Raw genomic sequence first — 19,007 nt, 5'->3', positions numbered from 1 at the left:
TGCCGTTCAATAAAGATCACTCATTTGTATGCCTACAGTACGCCAGGTCAGCCAAAACATTAAGTACACACAAAAACTCATCAGTCAAGCGGCCTAGTATTGTGAATTCATTGTTTCTCATTGAAGGGCAGCCTTTAAAAAGGCTTTTAATTAAATATGACACAATATCTGTCTCATTTTCAGTCGCAATTCCATGTTAACTAGCTAGCTAACTCTTAAATTAATCCAACATGAGCTCCGTTTTACGAATAACCAATGCATAGCTCTTTCATCAGAGCGTTAAAAAGGGTAGGCAGCAATGGCTCCGCCCCTGTAGTGAAAATCATGAAAATCATCTGATTGGTTAGACTGTCCTATGGCTTTGCTAATAGACTCATTACTACACCCTTCAAAAATCAGAAGAAGGGTCCATGCAGACATTTTAAAAAGCTTTGATTGGTTAAAACCGCTGTCAGTCAGATAAGAGTCCTGTAGCAACTGAAAAACGCAAACTAATGCTTTAAATTAGTTGCTTTTTTATTTTAGTTATGATATATATATGCTTAGAATTTACAATAACTATAAAATATATTTTCTGATTAAATATTATGTAATTATTTACATGCACCTATTGTCAACCCTTCTCTTGAAGGGTTATAAGGGCCTCACTGCACACCACTGATATATACACACCTCTATTGCACATCTGTGTCAGCACTGGATATGACTTAAAGTGTGTGTGTGTGTGTGTGTGTGTGTGAGTGAGTGTGTGTGGGTTTATCAGTAAACGCAGAGTGGTTGGAAACCCGGCTCGTCTGGGGAAGTGTTTCATTGACTTTATTAGCCCCCTCGTTAAGCCCCCCGCCCCACATCAAAGGGGCTGTGGGTGGGTCTGGCTTGTCTCGGAGGTGACGGGCGCCCAGCAGATGGATAGCTCAGTGTTAGCGCAGTGACGGCTAAGCTAAGCTGTAGCCTGCGGCTGCTTTCTGATCAGCCGATACGAGCAGTGATGAATTGACCTCAGTGTAACAGTGCGCTTTGGCACATTCCTGTGTGTGTGTGTGTGTGTGTGTGTGTGTGTGTGTGGATGTTATAATGTAACTTTCTGAGTGTATTTTGGATATTATCAGTACTTAACCTAAAGCAAAGCGTATATTTCATTACAGAGAGCAGAGTTCCTTCGGTGGGTCGGTATAACAATAGTATCACATACGGGAGTAAAGTATTCCTTGCAGTTGCTAAGGTGTTTCTTGGCTGGTGGTTTCAAGGGTGTTAACTGTGGTATCCCAGGTTTTTGCTAGGTTGCTATGCAGTTGCTGTGCTATAGCAACCTGGATGTAAGGTGTTTGTTTGTGGTAGCAAAGGAGGTTGCTATGGCAGATGCCATTTTAAATGTTTCCTATGTTGTCTCAGGTGGTTGCTGTGGTGTTGCTAAGGGTTTTTTTGGTGGTTGCCTTGATATCTCTTGTTATGTAGTTGCTGTTTTATTCCTGGAGGTTGCCAATTCATCCTAGGCGGCTGCTATTGTGTTCTAGGGTGTCGGTCACTTGCTAGTTTAGAGCTTTGCAGTTGCTGTGGTATTCCTAATGGTTGCCTAGATGCCACAGATTGTTGCTAAGGTGTTTCTTGGTGGTTGATATGGTGGTTGCTCTTTGTAGTGACTGCAAAAGCATAGCTAAGTGGTTGCAACTATTCTCTGTGATTGTGAGAGGTGGTTATAGTATTCCAGGGAACAATGCAGTTGTTAACATATTCCTGTCTGTCTGATGTTTTAAAATTCCTAAAAATAGCCAGTTATGGGCTAGGGGGTATGATGAATTGGGATGCTTATCATCATCCAACATCTTGACTTCACTAATTCTCCTAAATCCAATCAAATGCTCCATAATCTACCATAATCTACTAGAAGTCTTTTCTAGATAATGGACACAGTAGTTTTGTATTTACCTAGTATACAACTAAATAGCTCATTCATTTATGTGCATTTATGATGGCTGGTTTAACAACAAGATTGAATTAAGCAGAATAAATGCATTATGTATGTATATATACTATATATATAAATTTGGTATTGGAACCCATCATTATCTATCATAGGTGTTACGTAACTAAAGTAAAAATACTTTGTTATCTTACTTAACGAGAAATGTTGGTTATCTAAACTTTACTGGATTTTTACTTTTACTTTACATTTACACACAATTATCTGAACTTTGCACTACAGTATAGTGCACTGTATGATCTTGTGACTCAGCCTAAGCTTTTATCCTTAATGGCTTTATTTTTTCCCTTTACATTACTTTTACTTTTATACTTTAATTAGTTTTGAAACCAGTATTTTTACTCTTTTACTTAAAAAGCTTGAGTTGATACTTCAACTTCTACAGAACTACTTTAAACCCTAGTATCTATAATTCTACCAGAGTATAGAAAGTGAATACTTTTCACACCTATGGTTATTTTTTTTGTTCGTGCAGAACTGTTCCTTAAAATACAAAATACAGAAATTAGTATACATTTTGTAAAATTAATATATATATATACACACACACTAATACAAATTACATTACATTACATTAAATCGTACGTTGTCCATTAAAAAACTTACATTTAATTTCCCCTTTACTGCAGGTGCCCTAAACCTATAGTTTAGTTATAGTGGTTTCTAAATGCGGTACCACTTTATAATAAGACTACCTTTATAAAACGTTTATAAATGGTTTACAATTAGTTTATTAATGGTTAATAATTAGGTTGTAAATACCTTAAAAATAATTAATAATCAGTTATAACACATATGTGGAAAGGGCAACAATGACCTGTTGTTTGCCAAATAGTGAACCCACAACCATCTATATTGTTGCCCTTTCTACGTATGTGTTATAACTGATTATTAATGATTTTTAAGGCATTTACAACCTAATTAGTAACCATTAATAAACTTAATTGTAAACCGTTTATAAACCCTTTATAAAGGTAGTCTTATTTTCAAGTGGTGCCCTAAATGCTTCCATTTTTGAGTAATAACCACGTACAAATGATGGTGGAATATTTAGTAGATGTAAAGAAATATCGCCAGCAGACTTCTGGCAGTGATACCATTAATTACAGTACCACACTGGAGTTCAGTGAGCTCTTTAGCTCCTCCCATTCATTTATGTATGACTGTTTTAAACTTTATTCTGACTGTATCAGTGGAATTGAATCAAATATCTGAATGCACTGATTAAGAGGTGTGTCCCAGCACTTTTGTCCGTGTACTGTAATGTATATTCCTAAAAGCACAAGTTCTGTTGGGCTCAGATTACAGTTTAAGGTCTTGTAAAGCTCTGGTTCGATGCCCTCTGAACCCGCTCTCAGTCCCGCCGCCGGCCGCTCTGCCCGAATAAAAACACAGATTAATCAGCCAGGCCCCCCTGTGGCAGAGCCTGAGCAAAACACACACTGCTTCAATCCTCTCAGCACCCACCATTAATCATGTGGACAGCAGCTCAGAGAACAGAGCCTGGGCCAGCGGACCCGGACACAGAACCATGGAGAATACCCACATTTCCCTTATTCATGAAAAACTGAATTATTATTATTACGTGTAAAAAAAAATAATAATAAAATACATTATATGTCTAAATATTTTGATATTTTTGGAGAAATATTCTAATAAATGCATTGATTCAGCTACTTGTTGAGTTTCACTCCTCACTAATGCCATACAGTAGAAGGTGGGATTGTGCCAAAAATAAAATCTTTGGCAAAAACTGAAACCGAACAAAATTAAACATTTGAATGAAAGCCAAGTTTCTGCACGTTGTTTTCATTAAATTTGTCACTTTTAAAAAAGACGTATTAGTCAAAAATCCATCCATCAGTTTTCTGTTTATCAGCTGAAAGAGTTATATGTAAGGAATCATATTCTTATATGAGCTGTTTGGATGCTTCTTTATTCTGTTGTCACAATAATGAAACCTGCATAGAAGCACCCTGGCACCACCGCTCACCCGTCAACCCCCATCAGAGCCTCACACACTACACCAGTTGAAGATCTGTCATTGTCTGAGGGAGGGATCTATACCTACTGTCTGTGGCAAGTCAGCTGATGAGCGACATGAGGAAGAAGTACTTTCAAATAATGAGTTTTGTGTTTCTATCGCAGTTAAGCATGAGCTAGCTTGTTCAATGCTCAGAGTTCAGAGGAAAGTGTGTATGTGTGTATTTGTCATGAATCAGTTGCCATAATAAAGAAGTATAATATTAAATATTGAGACATTATGAAACGAAACATCAATTTGAAAAAGACTGTCAAAAATAGATAAAGATAGGAACTCAATTAAAATGATGTGTAACTGATAGTAATCAAGAAAATGTATTATTATAAAAAAGTATATTTCATTATTTGTTTTATTACAGAGCCTGTGGCCCCCAACAAGAACAGTTTGGACACCCCTGGTCTAATCAGACCACAGCAGAAATGCTGCAGTATGAACATTTTACACTGAATATTCAGTGTATCTAAACTAGAAAGTCTTCTCTGGACAGTAGAAAAAGTTACTCCAAAAAAATCAGGATATATTAGTTTTAATCCCCTTAGCTTTAGAAGAAACAATGAATGTGCAGCCCAGTACTTTAGCCAGTTTAAAGTAGCGTGTGTGTAATGAATTTAATATATGTGTGTGTGTTTTGTTTAGGAGTATGATGAAGAGTGGGGGAGAAAGATACAGAGTGAGAAGTTCCGCTGGCATAACTCTCAGTGGCTGGAGATGGTGGAGAGCAGGCAGATGGACGAGGGTGAGCCGTATCTGTATGGAGACGACCCTGAGGGACTGGAGCAGGCGGACCTCTTCTACAGTACCGGTTAGAGCTTTTAATCTCATAATCACACACTCATTAATAATGCTACATGAACGCGTCTAAATGAATGGGTATGTGTGCCAGTAAGAAGCCATTATGAATATATTCTCTAATATTTATGCTATTGATAGTCCTGTACTATATGGCATAGGTATTTGTCCATTCATTGAAACTACCATACTGCTTCTCTCAGTCCAGTGATGCTCTTCTTTTCAAAAGTCGAATGCATAGAATGTGTTAGCATGCTTCATATGGCATATGTAGCAATAACTGATCTCTCACCAGGAGGTACACTACCTAAAAATAGCTCCTAAGAGTCTTTTTATAAGTCAGATCTAATCAAACCACGTCTGTAATGCTTTTTATACCTGCCTGAGACATGACTGCATGCAGAGTTTTGCGGCTAACCATGGTCCATTATTTATTTGTAAATATTTTATAATAATGCGTTGTAATTTTATTACAGTGTACACCCAATTTTTAAGTACAAAATACTCTGTGAAGCATTTACGTGGCTCTTATCTAGGGTCCTGTTAACTTTCAGTTTCTGAGCCTGGTAAACTTACCCTGTTGCAAACTCTTGCTCTTCCATTTCTAAAGCGGTCCTGATGAGTGCCAGTTTCATCATATCATTTTTGATAGTCTTTTCGACTGCACTTGAGGATACTTTCAAACTTCCTAAAATATTTCAGATTGACTGACCTTCATGTCTTAAAGTATTTTTTTCTTTACTTAGTTGATTAGTTCTTGCTTCTCATAATCTGGATTAGAACATTACTCAAATATTCACTACTCACTGTATACCTGTAACTCTACCTCTTCACTACTTTACAGCTGATGCTCTCAAACACATTAAGAGAGAAGAAATTCAAGTAATTAACTCTTGACGAGTTCAGCACAGCTGTTAACTGAAAGCTGAACATTCCAGGTGACTCTACCTCATATAAAACTGACTGAGAAAATCCAGCCAAGATGTGTAAAACTATCTAATCTAAGCAAGAGGAGCTACTTTAAAGAATCTAAAATATAAAACATTTTAGTTGGTTTAACATTTTTTTTTTGTTTTAACACTTTTACTAAATAAATTAATTAATTAATAAAATAAATTAAAATAATTTAATGTCCAAACTTTTGACTGGTACTGTATATCAGTCGTAAAGGCAGAGTAACACAGAGTCTGTTTAATTCTTTGCATTATAGAATTTTATTTTTGTATTTAGGTAAATAATGTATAATTGCACAAACACAATGAATTAGCCTAAGGTAAATGGAATATGGAATATTACATTTAAATAATTAAATATTTTTGAAATAGGGGTATTAGAAAATATTGATAGATCATATCAGGTTTTTTTTTTTTGCAATACATCATGTTTTCTTTCTAGAATTTGATTTATATGATTGCAATATATTGCCTTGCTTACAGTATGTTGAATATATTGTGACCCCTCTGTTGTGATATGAGTTGTGCCAGTACACAGCCCTATTGTTGAACATTATTTTTATGAGAAACACTGAAATTTTGAAATGTTGTCAGGATGATGAATGTGAGCTTTGCAGAGGAAGCAGCTCTGCTGGATTCTTGTCTCTCATATTTGTTTGTTCTCTCTGTGTTGTGTTTGGTTGTGTGTGTGTGCTTGTGTTTGTGTGTGTGTGGTTTCAGATGGAATGCCCCCTGAAGGGGGACTGAGTCCGGACCCCTACAGTCAGTTCAACGCTCAGAACGGAGACTTTAACGGCTGGTGAGTGAGAACTTCAATCCTCCACACTTACTTTTATCCACTTACACTGGTCTCTTCTCCAGTTCTATGGTGTCACCTCAATGTCAAAAATACAAGTCGGGGGCGCAAAAATAACAGGTGAAAAAATTTAACCAGTGTGTTTTAACATTTTAAGTGTGTAAGTGAACTTCTCCTGAGCACAAATGTGAAACTAGTGAGCATAGAAAATATTGCTCTGTCCTCTCGGATGCTTTTTTACCTCGTGCGCTGTGTGAATTACCTGCTGCGGCAGTTTGTGCTTGACTCAGTTTTTCCACTCGTGTTTTGAAAGGGGTGGTTTTGACAGTTTGGGGGCGGAGTCAGGGTCTACCTCCTCCACAAGCCGGAGGAGGGCGGGGAAAGAAGGACGGCAGGAGAGTTAGCTAACTGGCTATGCTAACATCCAAACAACCTGCTCTCCGGCGCGACCCGCTCTGTCTGCCCGGGTTTAGTGCCCAAAGCGACTCGCAAAACACTCAGCCGAGCACAAACTGCTGCTGCAGGTAATTCACACAGCGCACGAGGTAAAAAAGCACCCGAGAGGAGAAAAATGAAGCTTGAGAGCAACATTTTCTTCAGTGCACACGATTCAGTTTTTTTTTTTGGCTCGCTAGTTTCACATTTGTGCTCACAAGAAGTTAATTTACACACTTAAAATGTTAAAACATGTTGGTAAATTTTTTTCACCGGTTATTTTTGCGCCCCCGACTTTTGACATTGATGTGACGCCATACAATCCTCTGACATACAAACACACTCTGGGAGTTTTTCTAACAACCATTAGTGATAAGCAATCCACAGAGTTGGTGTTATTATTCAGAGTTAAAATTCAAATCTAACAAGCTCCGCCTCTTGATTCTGCTGTTTGTGTGTGTGTGTGTGTGTGTGTGTGTGTTGTTTATCTGATAATATTGCAATATTGAACACATTGTTTTGATGAATTCAATTTATGGTACTGTAGAATACATTTATATTAAAAAAGTTATATTAAATACTCTGTGGCAGTAAAACCATGAGAATAACAGATCCACATTCATAAAATAATAGAAAAAAATCTAATTATACTAAATGGCTTAAACTAAATAAGCTAACTTAACACACCAAGGGCCCTATCGTATGTATCTGAAAAAATAAAGCACGTTGTCACCCTGGCCTCTGGGGCTGTCCGTCAATTATATAAAACTTACACAGAAATACAAAGCTACATGTTACCGGTCATTTCTTATCACCAGGGCAAATTTATAAAAATATTAAATATATTAATTCATTAATGAAAATCTGCTCCAGCGCTCAAAAATGCAGCAGGTGCGAGTAGTGTGTGTGTGTGTGGTTTAGCTTAGTTGTGTTGGTTCCCCTGTTGGAGCGTTATATTCACCCTCTTGGTGTTGTTGGGTTGGATGGTGGATGAGTGTCTCCACTCAAGAGTTATTGTGTTATTATGGGAGAACCACTGCAGTGTTTTTTTTTTTTTGCAGTTTTTGATGGTCTCTCTTGTTCTAAATAAAGCTTAGATAGTATAAAAAGATCAAAATTTATTCTGTGGTATAGCTCACATTTTATAATGTTTTATAGATACTCTGGTATATAGTTTTTTGGGTGAAAGTCAGAAAATACACAAAAATAAATTGAAACCAACTTAAAAAGTTTAACTTAACAATTTAATCAACAATTGTTGTTTTACCCTGTTTTACAACCCTACAGTGTCGAATTTCAACTCTTGTGGTAGAGAGTTATTATAACACTATAGTGAGTGGGACCATATGTTATCTAGGACAGTGTTAAATTAAACTCTTGAAATTAAAGAGTTAATTTGACACTGTCAATTTTGCTGTGCAGTCACACACACACAGACTACAGTTTTGCTGCTGCTGTAGTCTTTTACTTCATTTAATCAAGCAATACACACAGATATATTTATAGTACCAGTTTTCTTTATTTTATTTTTTTTATTTTACTACATTGTAGGTTAATATTAAAGACATGAAAACAATTAAGGGACGCATATAGAATTAGGTAGTGAACAGTTAAACAAAAAAAAGTGTTTGGCGTCCACAATCTTCGCCAGTTCTCAGAGCTGGCTGTGTTTCTCAGCACAGGGCTGGAGAATGTGTTTGTTTTGAGTAGATTTTGTGTGTGAGGCTTTTTCCTGAGCCCTGCTGTAAGGGGATAGGTCTCAGATGTGCTGTGTGGCGTTTGGGGGGGGGGGGGGGGGGGGGATTAGGGTCTCGGGGGTGGGGTTTAATTAGAGCGTCTCTCTAAAAGAGACAGAGGTCAGAATAATAATCACACACTCTCAAGTCTTTATTCAGGACGTGTGTGGAGTGATGGGGGTAATGTGTTTATGCAGGGCTGTCGGGATCAAGGAATTTCAGCTGACGACTAATTGCCTACAAATAAATGAGATAAACAATTTAGTTTTGTGTTTGCCTGATAATATTGTAATATTGAACACATTGTTTTGATGAATTCAATTTCTGGTACTGTACAATACATTAACAAAGTTATATTAAATACTCTGTGGGATTAAAACCATGAGAATAACAGATGCACATTCATAAAATAATAGAAAAAAATCTAATTATACTAAATGGCTTAAACTAAATAAGTTAACTTAACACACCAAATATGTTTAGGTTAATTGGGTTAAATGCATTTGAATTAAATGCCAAATACCTTTTTTCCATCTTCAAACAGCAAATAAACATATTTACTCAGATACCCGTCTCTAGGTGGTTGCTGTGGTATCCCTGGTGGTTCCTATAGTGTAGCAAGGTGATTACTGTGGTGTTTCCACGATGTTGCTTTGGGGTTGCTGGGTAATTACTGAGGTATGCCACAGTGGATTCTATAATGCCTCAGGTGGTTATTTGCCCCCTACATATTTATTTAGTTTTTGATATTTATTTCACATACTTACATTTTTTCAGATTATCAAACAAACTTTAATATCAAAGAAAGATATTAAAGATAACCTGAGTAAATATAAAAAGCAGTTTTTAAATGATGCAAAAAAAACACTGCAGACCAAAAAGCACGCAAAGGCCCAGCTCACATTTGCAAACAAACATCTTGATGATGTCGAGGATTCGAGGAAAAAAATCGGTTGGCTGACGAGGCAAAAGTAGAACTTTTTGTAAGATGTGTGTCCTGTTACATTCTACCTAAAACTAACACATGAACAAATACATAACGTAACATAACATGCATAACGTAAAACATGGTGGTGGTAGTGTGATGGTCTGGGGCTGCTGGACAACTTGCTATAATAAATGGAACCAGGAATTCTGCTGTTTATCAGACAGTCCTGAAGGATAATGTCCGGCCATCTGTTCCTGACCTCAAGCTCAGGCGTACTTGGGTTCTGCAGCAGGACAATGACCCAAAAACAGCACCAGCAAATCCACCTCTAAATGACAGAAAATTAAAAATAAAATAAAGGTTTTGGAGAGGTGGCCTAGTCAGAGTCTGATTAAGATTCTGTGGATGATCTTAAACAGGACGTTAATACTGAAAAAGTCTAAAAGTCCTCCTATGTGTCTGAATTAAAACAATTCTGTAAAGAGGAGTGGAACAAAATTCCTCCACACACACGTGAAAGACTTGTTGCCCGTTATCAAACTTTTTCATGTAGGTTCAGGTTGTTTTAAATGGATTTCTATAAAATAATCCCTTGATTAATAACATTTTTATTTAAAAAAGGCTTTTTATATTTACTAAGGCTGTCTTTGTCTGGTATTAAAATGTGTTTGTGTAATTATGATTAAAAAAAAGCAAAAACTAAAGAAATCTGTAGGGGGTAAATACTTTTCACAGCACTGTATAAAATCTGTTTAGTGGGATCTAAGGACAGAGTACAACACTGCCCTCTAGTGAGCGGGGTTTAAACACAGTACTAAATGAACCACTGTCTAACATAAAATTTTAATACAAAAGTATTCATTAAAAACTAATAAAAAAACGAAATATTGCAATACTTCAAAATATTGATATATTGTTAGACACCTTTTGTGTGTGTGTGTGTGTGTGTGTGTGTGTGTGTGTGTGTGTACTTGAATTTGTGGGCACTCAATCATGGCAGCCAAGAGGTGATAGGTCTAAAAGCTGGTGTACTCCTCCACCGTCCCGCAGCAGAGGGGGGTCTCAGGGGGGGCTCTGCTGATGTGAGGGGGGCCGAAGGTGGGCCGGGGTAACCAGAGCCGGGACAGGAGCCGGAGATCAAAGCTGATGGGCTGCAGAACAGCTTTAGTGGAGGGACTGGGAGCAGAGGGAGCTGCAGCTTTATGAAGCAGCGCTGCGCCGTTTCCTGTGCAATCTTACCTCTCAGAACAGTAAAACAGGAGGCGCTTTAAAGCCCCTGACTTTACGGCCGCCCCCAGCCAGACCTCTCGGCCCCCTCCGGCTCCCCGTGACCCCCTCTCCTCTTTTATTGGCCCGTTTGGAAGCCCTCACAGACAGCCAGGTGACATGTTGGCTGTAATTGGGCTGGAATTTGCAGGGCTGAGATCGGATTCCTGGCGATTCCTGTAATCAGAGCCACACCCACTGCTGCATTCTTTCATATCTGCTGCAGAGTAAACTGATTTTGCTGGAGTAACTGTCTCTAATCACCAGGGAAGATTTTCTACTAGATTATGTACCAGCATTGCTGTGAGGATTTGATTGTATTCAGTGACAAGACTATTCAACTTCTTTTCTAACGTAGGAGCTTGATTATGGGTGGGAATCACAGAACATCTCACGATACAATATCATCACAATACGTTGCCCATGATATCGATGATATCTCGATACTGTGATTCTGTGATACTCTATATATTTTTAGACAATTCTCTACAATACTTAACAGGATATGTGTTCCTGAAGTAGATAAAATACTTCTAAATAATCAAATACAATTTTTACAACCAATATTCTTCACCACAGGTTTACCCTATACATTTGATAATGCCAAAGTTTGTATCGACCCTGCAATATGATTGCAATATGAGTGCCATTATTAGCTAGTAATGCACTGTAACCGAAACTCTCCGCCACATACAGGTAACCTAGCAACAATGCAGCGCTTACAAGCCAAACAGCCCAGCTACAAACAGAGCAGCAATGGAACTATTTTAACTCGCGGAGTGTTTATAACCAAACAGATCGTATTTTCTTGTCCTCTTTAACTCAAAATCTTTCAATAAACAGTGATAATGGAACTATTGTATAATCGCAATAATACACTCGAGGTTCATGCTATAACTTGTAAAATTGGCAATATTGCCACGTGCAAGGCCAATATTACACGTTAGAGCACTCCCTCTCATGTATTATTGCTTAAATATAGCATGTGGAGTAATAAAACAGTAAGTCAAATTAAAGGGCGAATCTTTGGGAGTTTAGTGCCGCTATGTTCCAGTAAAAAATATCTATATTTGACACCACAAATCAATACAAGACAATCCAAATGATAAATATATCACATTATTGCCTCATAGCTCCAGTGTAATGGAGCTGTTTCTGCTGCCGGGAGTCTAAACCAGGGCATGAATCTGTCCCACCTGCAGCTCAGATTTGGTGTGACAGGCCTGGCAGGGCGGCAGGAAGGAGACGTATTTCAGACAGAGAAGGGGGAGCGGTGTGGGGGGGGGGAGGTGGTTCTGCTGGAACTGATTGCTGGAAGTGATTTGGGGCTTAAAACAACACATTGTCATGTGCTGCATAGGAGCAAAGCAAACAGCTCATATTTTACATACTGTGGGTCTGAGGTGGTTCCACTGATGAAAGAGAAAGAGAGAAGAAAGTAGGGAGAGTGGAAGTTAATTCATCTCTATATTCATGATAACATTGTTTGGATGATATATTGTACGAGAAATTATTGTGATAAAATGCAATTATTATTGTCATTTTAAGACAATTATATGCCATGAATATAATGGTAATTTAAATTAAAATAATGATAATACACCCTTATACTGTAAAAGAGCAATGGACTTCTGATGATTAAGAATATTCAGACATTACAATTGGAATATTAACATTTTTAAATATTTGAAATTAATAAAGCATAAATAAAATATGTTAAGAAAAGATGTTATTGTTTTGTTATTGCTTTAAATTGCTTTGCAACATAGAGATGAGCAAAAATTATTGATGTTATGCCATACATTGGACGATACATCGATAATAACAATTTTACTATTTAATTTTATTTAATTTTATTATTGCAACAGGCCTAATTAAAGGCCTTCAGTTTTATCACAGCAATTTGATTTAAGTGCTGTACATAAAAGAATTCTGTGATTTTTAACAATTTGATTGAAGTGCAGTACATGAAAGGATTCAGTGATTTTTTAATAATTTGATTGAAGTGCAGTACATGAAAGGATTCAGTGATTTTTTTAGCATTTGATTGAAGTGCAGTACATGAAAGGATTCAGTGATTTTTTAATAATTTGATTGAAGTGCAGTACATGAAAGGATTCAGTGATTTTTTTAGCATTTGATTGAAGTGCAGTACATGAAAGGATTCAGTGATTTTTTAATAATTTGATTGAAGTGCAGTACATGAAAGGATTCAGTGATTTTTAATAATTTGATTGAAGTGCAGTACATGAAAGGATTCAGTGATTTTTAATAATTTGATTGAAGTGCAGTACATGAAAGGATTCAGTGATTTTTTTAGCATTTGATTGAAGTGCAGTACATGAAAGGATTCAGTGATTTTTTAATAATTTGATTGAAGTGCAGTACATGAAAGGATTCAGTGATTTTTTTTTTAAACAATTTGATTGAAGTGTAAAAAATGTCAGGATTCAGTTTGATTTGAAATGATCAAGAATTATTTTCAAAAAACACATTGAATACCTTAAATGCTACTTTTATTATTATTTATTTATTTTTATTTTTTAACAACAAAAGTCATGGGATACCAGTATGTAAATTAGTTGTAAGGTGTTATTTAGTTGGTGAGGGTGTACACTGGGCAGAATGCTCATGGCACGGGTATATTATCAATATCAGCATCAGCCCTCCACCCTACTCCTGTACAGAATGAGACAGCGCCATCTAGTGTTTGTGTACTGTTACTACATCAGGCCTACTTCTCACCTGTTGTTATCCTCTCTCCTCAGCGGCAGCTCAAACGGACGTCCGGCCACCGCTTACGGCTTCCGGCCGGACGAACACTTCTACCACGGAGTGTCCACCTAGAGGAGACACGTCCTGACCAGTCCCTCTCCCTCAGCTCTGCTCACTAGTGAACACGCTGGAGCTTCTACTGCAGGAGAGCGGAGGAACACACACTGCAGACTCCGGAGAGGACTGAGATTTAGAGCTGCTGACGCCACTTTTTAGTAAGGGTCCACTGCAGTGTGGACCATGGTCGCGCACAGGGTAGGATAATACACTGCATGTTTAGATGACTTTATTAGGCCTGTCACCATAATTATATCATCAGTTAATTAAGCAATAATACATGAGAGCGAGGGCTATAATGTGTGATATTGGCAACCGCATCACAGCAGTGCCAATATTACACGTTATAGCACGAACCTCGAGTGTATTATTGCGATTAAACCACAGTTCCATTATCACTGTTTATTGAAAGATTTTGAGATTTTGAGATAAAGAGGATGAGAAAATACCAATATTGATAATATCCATTGTTTTTTCCTGCATGTTCATTTACATAACAAACAAAACAATTAACCAGTATTTAAAGGAGAAATCCTAACAAATATTAACGATTACAAACTTAGACAAAATAGCCCAGCCCTGTTCTCCCCCAGCAATCTGAAATTCAGCACTTTTAGCCAATGCTCCCATCAGAATTAATAAGCTTAAAGCAGCTCCACACTTCATTGGTAGAATTCTGAGAGCCCTGATATTTAAAACGAGGCACTGAGAACTCTAAAAGTGCACAAATTTATTTAAAACACTGTTTATACACACAGGACCCTATGCACAAACGAATAGGTAGGACAGGTGAACAGATTACAAAGTTAATTCAGTGGAAATGCATCAATATTATAGAGATATTTTCAGAAAAATGCTGGAATTCTCGCATTTCCACGGATTTAATTAGAATATTACAATAATTCATCGTGGTTAATCAGTATATGTGTGAACTCATTAGATTTGACCCTGAAGAAAGCTGAATTTCACTTAAAAGTATTGAAGTGTGTAGTAGATGTGTGAGCGGATAGAATAACTGTTATTAGGATGTATTTATCTTATTATTATTAACCAATATTTAAAGGAGAAATCCTAACAAATGATAACGAGTACAAACTTAGGCAGAATAGCCCAGCCCTGTTCTTCCCCAGCAATCTGAAATACAGCACTTTTAGCCAATTAGCCTTATATTGCTAGTGATAGGGGCATATGCATTACTCATGCAAAGAAATCACAATTTGTACATTAATAAGCTTAAAGCAGCTCCACACTTCATTGGTAGAATTCTGAGAGCCCTGATATTTAAAACGAGGCACTGAGAACTTTTAGAACTGCACAAATTTATTTAAAACACTGTTTATACACACAGGACCCTATGCACAAACGAATAGGTAGGATAGGTGAACAGATTACAAAGTTAATTCAGTGGAAATGCATCAATATTATAGAGATATTTTCAGAAAAATGCTGGAATTCTCGCATTTCCACTGAATTAAATTGGCAAAAATTAATTTTTCTTATCAAACCTATTATTTTGTGGTCATCAGTCGACTTGTTGTCTGTGTACTTTCAAAGCTCTCAGTGTCTCGTTTTAAATATCACGGCTCTCAGAATTCTACCAATGAAGTGTAGAGCTACTTCAAGCTTATCAATTCTTTGCATGGGTAAATATATGCCCCCATCATTAGCATTGTAAGCCTGTTGGAAGCATAGACTTAAAGCACTGTATTTGGGAATGCTAAGGGTGAATGGAGGTGGGCTACTCCACAAACGTTAGTACTCTTTATCATGTTTCACTACAACCCATGTGCATTTTACACCAGATTTCTCCTTTAATTGATACACTGGCAGCACAATGAACAGTGCATCAATAACAGCATTACTGCAATTCATATACTACATTCATAGGCAAAATTAAGTCATAGTCACTCCTAATTTATTACAAATTAAAAGTTCATTACATTATTACTCTATTGTGGTATAACATGATTTATCATTGTATTATTATATCATTATATGGTCCTAAAATAATAGTAATAATATTACGTTTATCACAATTATTTCTGGGACAAAACATCAACCAAAAAAATAATTATGGTGACAGGCCTTCTTAATGAAGCTGCTGCGGACAAATAAAATGCTTCCCAGCTTTTTTATTTTATTTTATTTCCTTTTTCCTTTTTTCATTTCCTGCTCACTTTACACTTTTGATTATTTTTTTTTTTTTTGGAATAGTCTTACATTATTTATGTTATTTATACACTTTTTTATAGCTTTATTTTAGATATTTTTTTATGTACGTTAATGACGGTGCACTTTAATACAAAACTTTGCATAGCCACTTGAATTTAACTCTTTAAATCCTTGAGTTATTTTTCCTTCTGACTGATACGTCATATACATACTTGAATATCTGAATACTAGGGCTGTCAGAATATTACAATAATTCATCGGTATATGTGTGAACTCATCAGATTTGATCTTTATTATTTTTTATAATTCAGTAATATTATTTCATGATCTTCCAGAATGCAGATTCACATGTTTTATTACCAACATACATGTTGCCCCAAGTGACTGTATCATATATGCTGATATGCCAAATGTCATTAGTGTGTCCCATGACTTTTGCCATGTCCAATAGAAGCTGAAGAATGCTGCACTGACCTGTGGGATATATTTGGACGTGGAATGAATTTCTGCTTGAGTCACTTGTGGTATATATATTTACATTTTCAGCATTTAGCTCAGTCACCCAGAGCTAGAATTGAACCCCAGTCTCCCACATGGTAGCTTGCTGGCACACCAGCCAATATAAGCAAATAAATAGCACAATCTTTTACTTTGGTAGGACTCAAACCCACAACCTTTAAATTGGATTAAGGAATGTTAAATGCCTGCATAATGCTATACCATGACTTTTGGCATGTCAGTGTGTGTAATATACATATATTTTTACTTTTATCCAGTTAAATATGCACAGGACCTTTTTTTAAAAAAAAAAATAAAAACTCTTATTGACTTCGACAGCCCTAGTTTATGCATAATTGTCTCACTTTGCCAATATCATTTTTACCCTGCCAAAACCATACTGTTGTGTGTATAAAGGAAAAAACCTAATGACTGTTTTATTGTAATACAGTCATAACTCATTGTGTTCCACAGCTTTTTAATAGATAGTAATTTATCTTTAATTTATCTTTAAATATTGATCTTGTGTAGTTATACTGCATTTATAGACTTAACTGACTCAAATCCCTGTTTGATTTAAACACAATACACTGTCCTGGTTTAAATGTGTTAAAGATAATTAAATGTACATTTGCATCTCAAAAAAAATAAAATAATATCATTAAGAAGTTACTTTATTTTAGTAATTTAGTTCAAAATGCGAAACTCATATATTATATATCAGTATTACACAGTGCAGTCTTGTTTTCCCAGAAAATCTTACAGCACTTCATGCTTCCCTCTGCTACTGACAACTGTTATGGAGATGTGGATTTCATTTTCCAGCAGGACTTGGCACACTGCCCACACTGCAGAAAGTATCAGTTGGTCTTAATATATAATATTCTAATTTTCTGAGACACTGATTTGATTTTTGGGTTTTCATTGGCTGTAAGCCATAATCATCAACAATAAAATAAATTAATGCTTAAAATGAGTTTCACATTTTTAACTGAATTTAGTGAAATAAAGCTACTTTTCAATGATATTCTATTTTTCCAGATGCACTAGCATTTTTTTATTTGTCTGATATGTGTAGATCAAAAGAGAAAAGCTGACAGTATTATAATTGTAATGACAGTATTAACAGTGATGTATGTGACTGATGTGATGAGTACCTGAGCCAAAAGAACAGGGTCTGTTCTCCATTATAATCTGTCCTGGACTCTTATCATCGTTTTATCATCCACTATAGAAAGAAAGCAGATAATAAGTCTGTTAACTTTTTTTCCTTATTATTAACGAATCATAATACTGTAACTCAGCACTGTTTGTACTTATCTTATGTTTAACCTCATTTATGTTATTACTGAATTGAAATGTAGCATATTTTCCTTCATTTTTCTTAAATAGGTAACTGACTCTACACGATGAGTTGTACATTATTTTTTATTTGAAATGAACTTGAATTCCGATGTTGATTCTGTTCCTGATTGTTTCCGGGGTCTTCGTATGGCCAGTCCTGCATTCCAACAGCTTTGCATTCTTCTTTCCAAACAGTGCCTGATAAGATCATAAAGGCCTTCGCTGCTATAAAGACCCAGAAACCTGAAATCAGTGTGATATTTCTCTAACTGCTAAACGCCAAGCATACAATAAAACGATGCTCAGCTGAAATAAGCCTGGCATTTGTCTTCATTTCTTAATTTCATTTTATTAATTAATTAAAAATGGAAAAGAAATATGTCTCCGTAAACATAACATTTCACATAAGTTATAACATTTTTTATAAGGTCAGTGTTTTTCAACTTGTGTGGAGCAGGGGTACTGCTAGAGGGCTGGTAACCCAAAATTGTAGTTCTTATTTTCTTTTTGAAAATTTAAGAGGAGTCATGTATTTATATATGTAAATTACTGACAAAAATGATTGGTCTTATATACCACAGTCACATGACCGAAAAATATACTTGAGGGATTAGCAATCTAGTTGGATCATTTTAATGTGAGTCTGAGTTAAGACTTATTATGCTCGTTATGCTCATTATGAATAAATGAGGAAAAATGGGGTCTTTTACAACTAATCTAATTTAATCTTTTATTAATATACAGTACCTGCCAAAAGTGGATACACCCTAAATTAAATGTACTGCATTATACAAAAGCCCAAAAAATATGGGGGGTTATGTGCTGACGGATATTTTACTTAAAAATATTCATTTACACATTAAATAAAAGGGCACTTTGGGGCCACTAAGGCCACAAGGCTCAAGCCCCCAGCACCCCCCGCCACCCCTGATGAACCTCTCATCAGGACTGCTCTAGGAAAGGAAGAGCAAGAGTTTCCTCTGTTTTACAAGATAAGTTCATCACGAGTTACCAGCCTCAGAAACTGCAAGTTAAAAACAGCTCCCCAAAAAAAGAGCACCTAAATGTTTCACAGAGTATTTTGGTTTGTTTAAGATTTTTACATTTTACTACATCATATCTTATAATTCTGTTTTTATATTTCTAGCATCAAATACATATCATTAGATACCTTAAATACTGGATTAATCTACTGTTTATAAATGTATATATGTTGATATAAATCCAAAATAA

General features: G+C 36.2%; 1 protein-coding gene across 2 annotated transcripts in view; it reads left to right on the top strand.

Moving 5' to 3' along the window:
* Positions 1-18,089, top strand: part of kifap3b (kinesin-associated protein 3b) — a 43,213-nt gene extending 25,124 nt beyond the window's left edge. For both annotated transcript variants that reach the window (XM_022672890.2, XM_022672841.2), the window contains exons 18-20: positions 4,662-4,827; positions 6,488-6,566; positions 13,697-18,089. In XM_022672890.2, coding sequence (XP_022528611.2) covers positions 4,662-4,827; positions 6,488-6,566; positions 13,697-13,775 — 324 coding nt within the window. In that variant the 3' untranslated portion in view covers positions 13,776-18,089. The remainder of the gene's footprint in view (positions 1-4,661; positions 4,828-6,487; positions 6,567-13,696) is intronic.
* The last annotated feature ends 918 nt before the right edge of the window (positions 18,090-19,007 follow it).

The sequence above is a fragment of the Astyanax mexicanus genome, chromosome 18, assembly GCF_023375975.1.
Source record: "Astyanax mexicanus isolate ESR-SI-001 chromosome 18, AstMex3_surface, whole genome shotgun sequence".
Classification (NCBI taxonomy): Eukaryota; Metazoa; Chordata; class Actinopteri; order Characiformes; family Acestrorhamphidae; genus Astyanax; species Astyanax mexicanus.
Note: the sequence above shows the minus strand (reverse complement) of the source record. Positions and strands in the feature narration are given on the sequence as shown.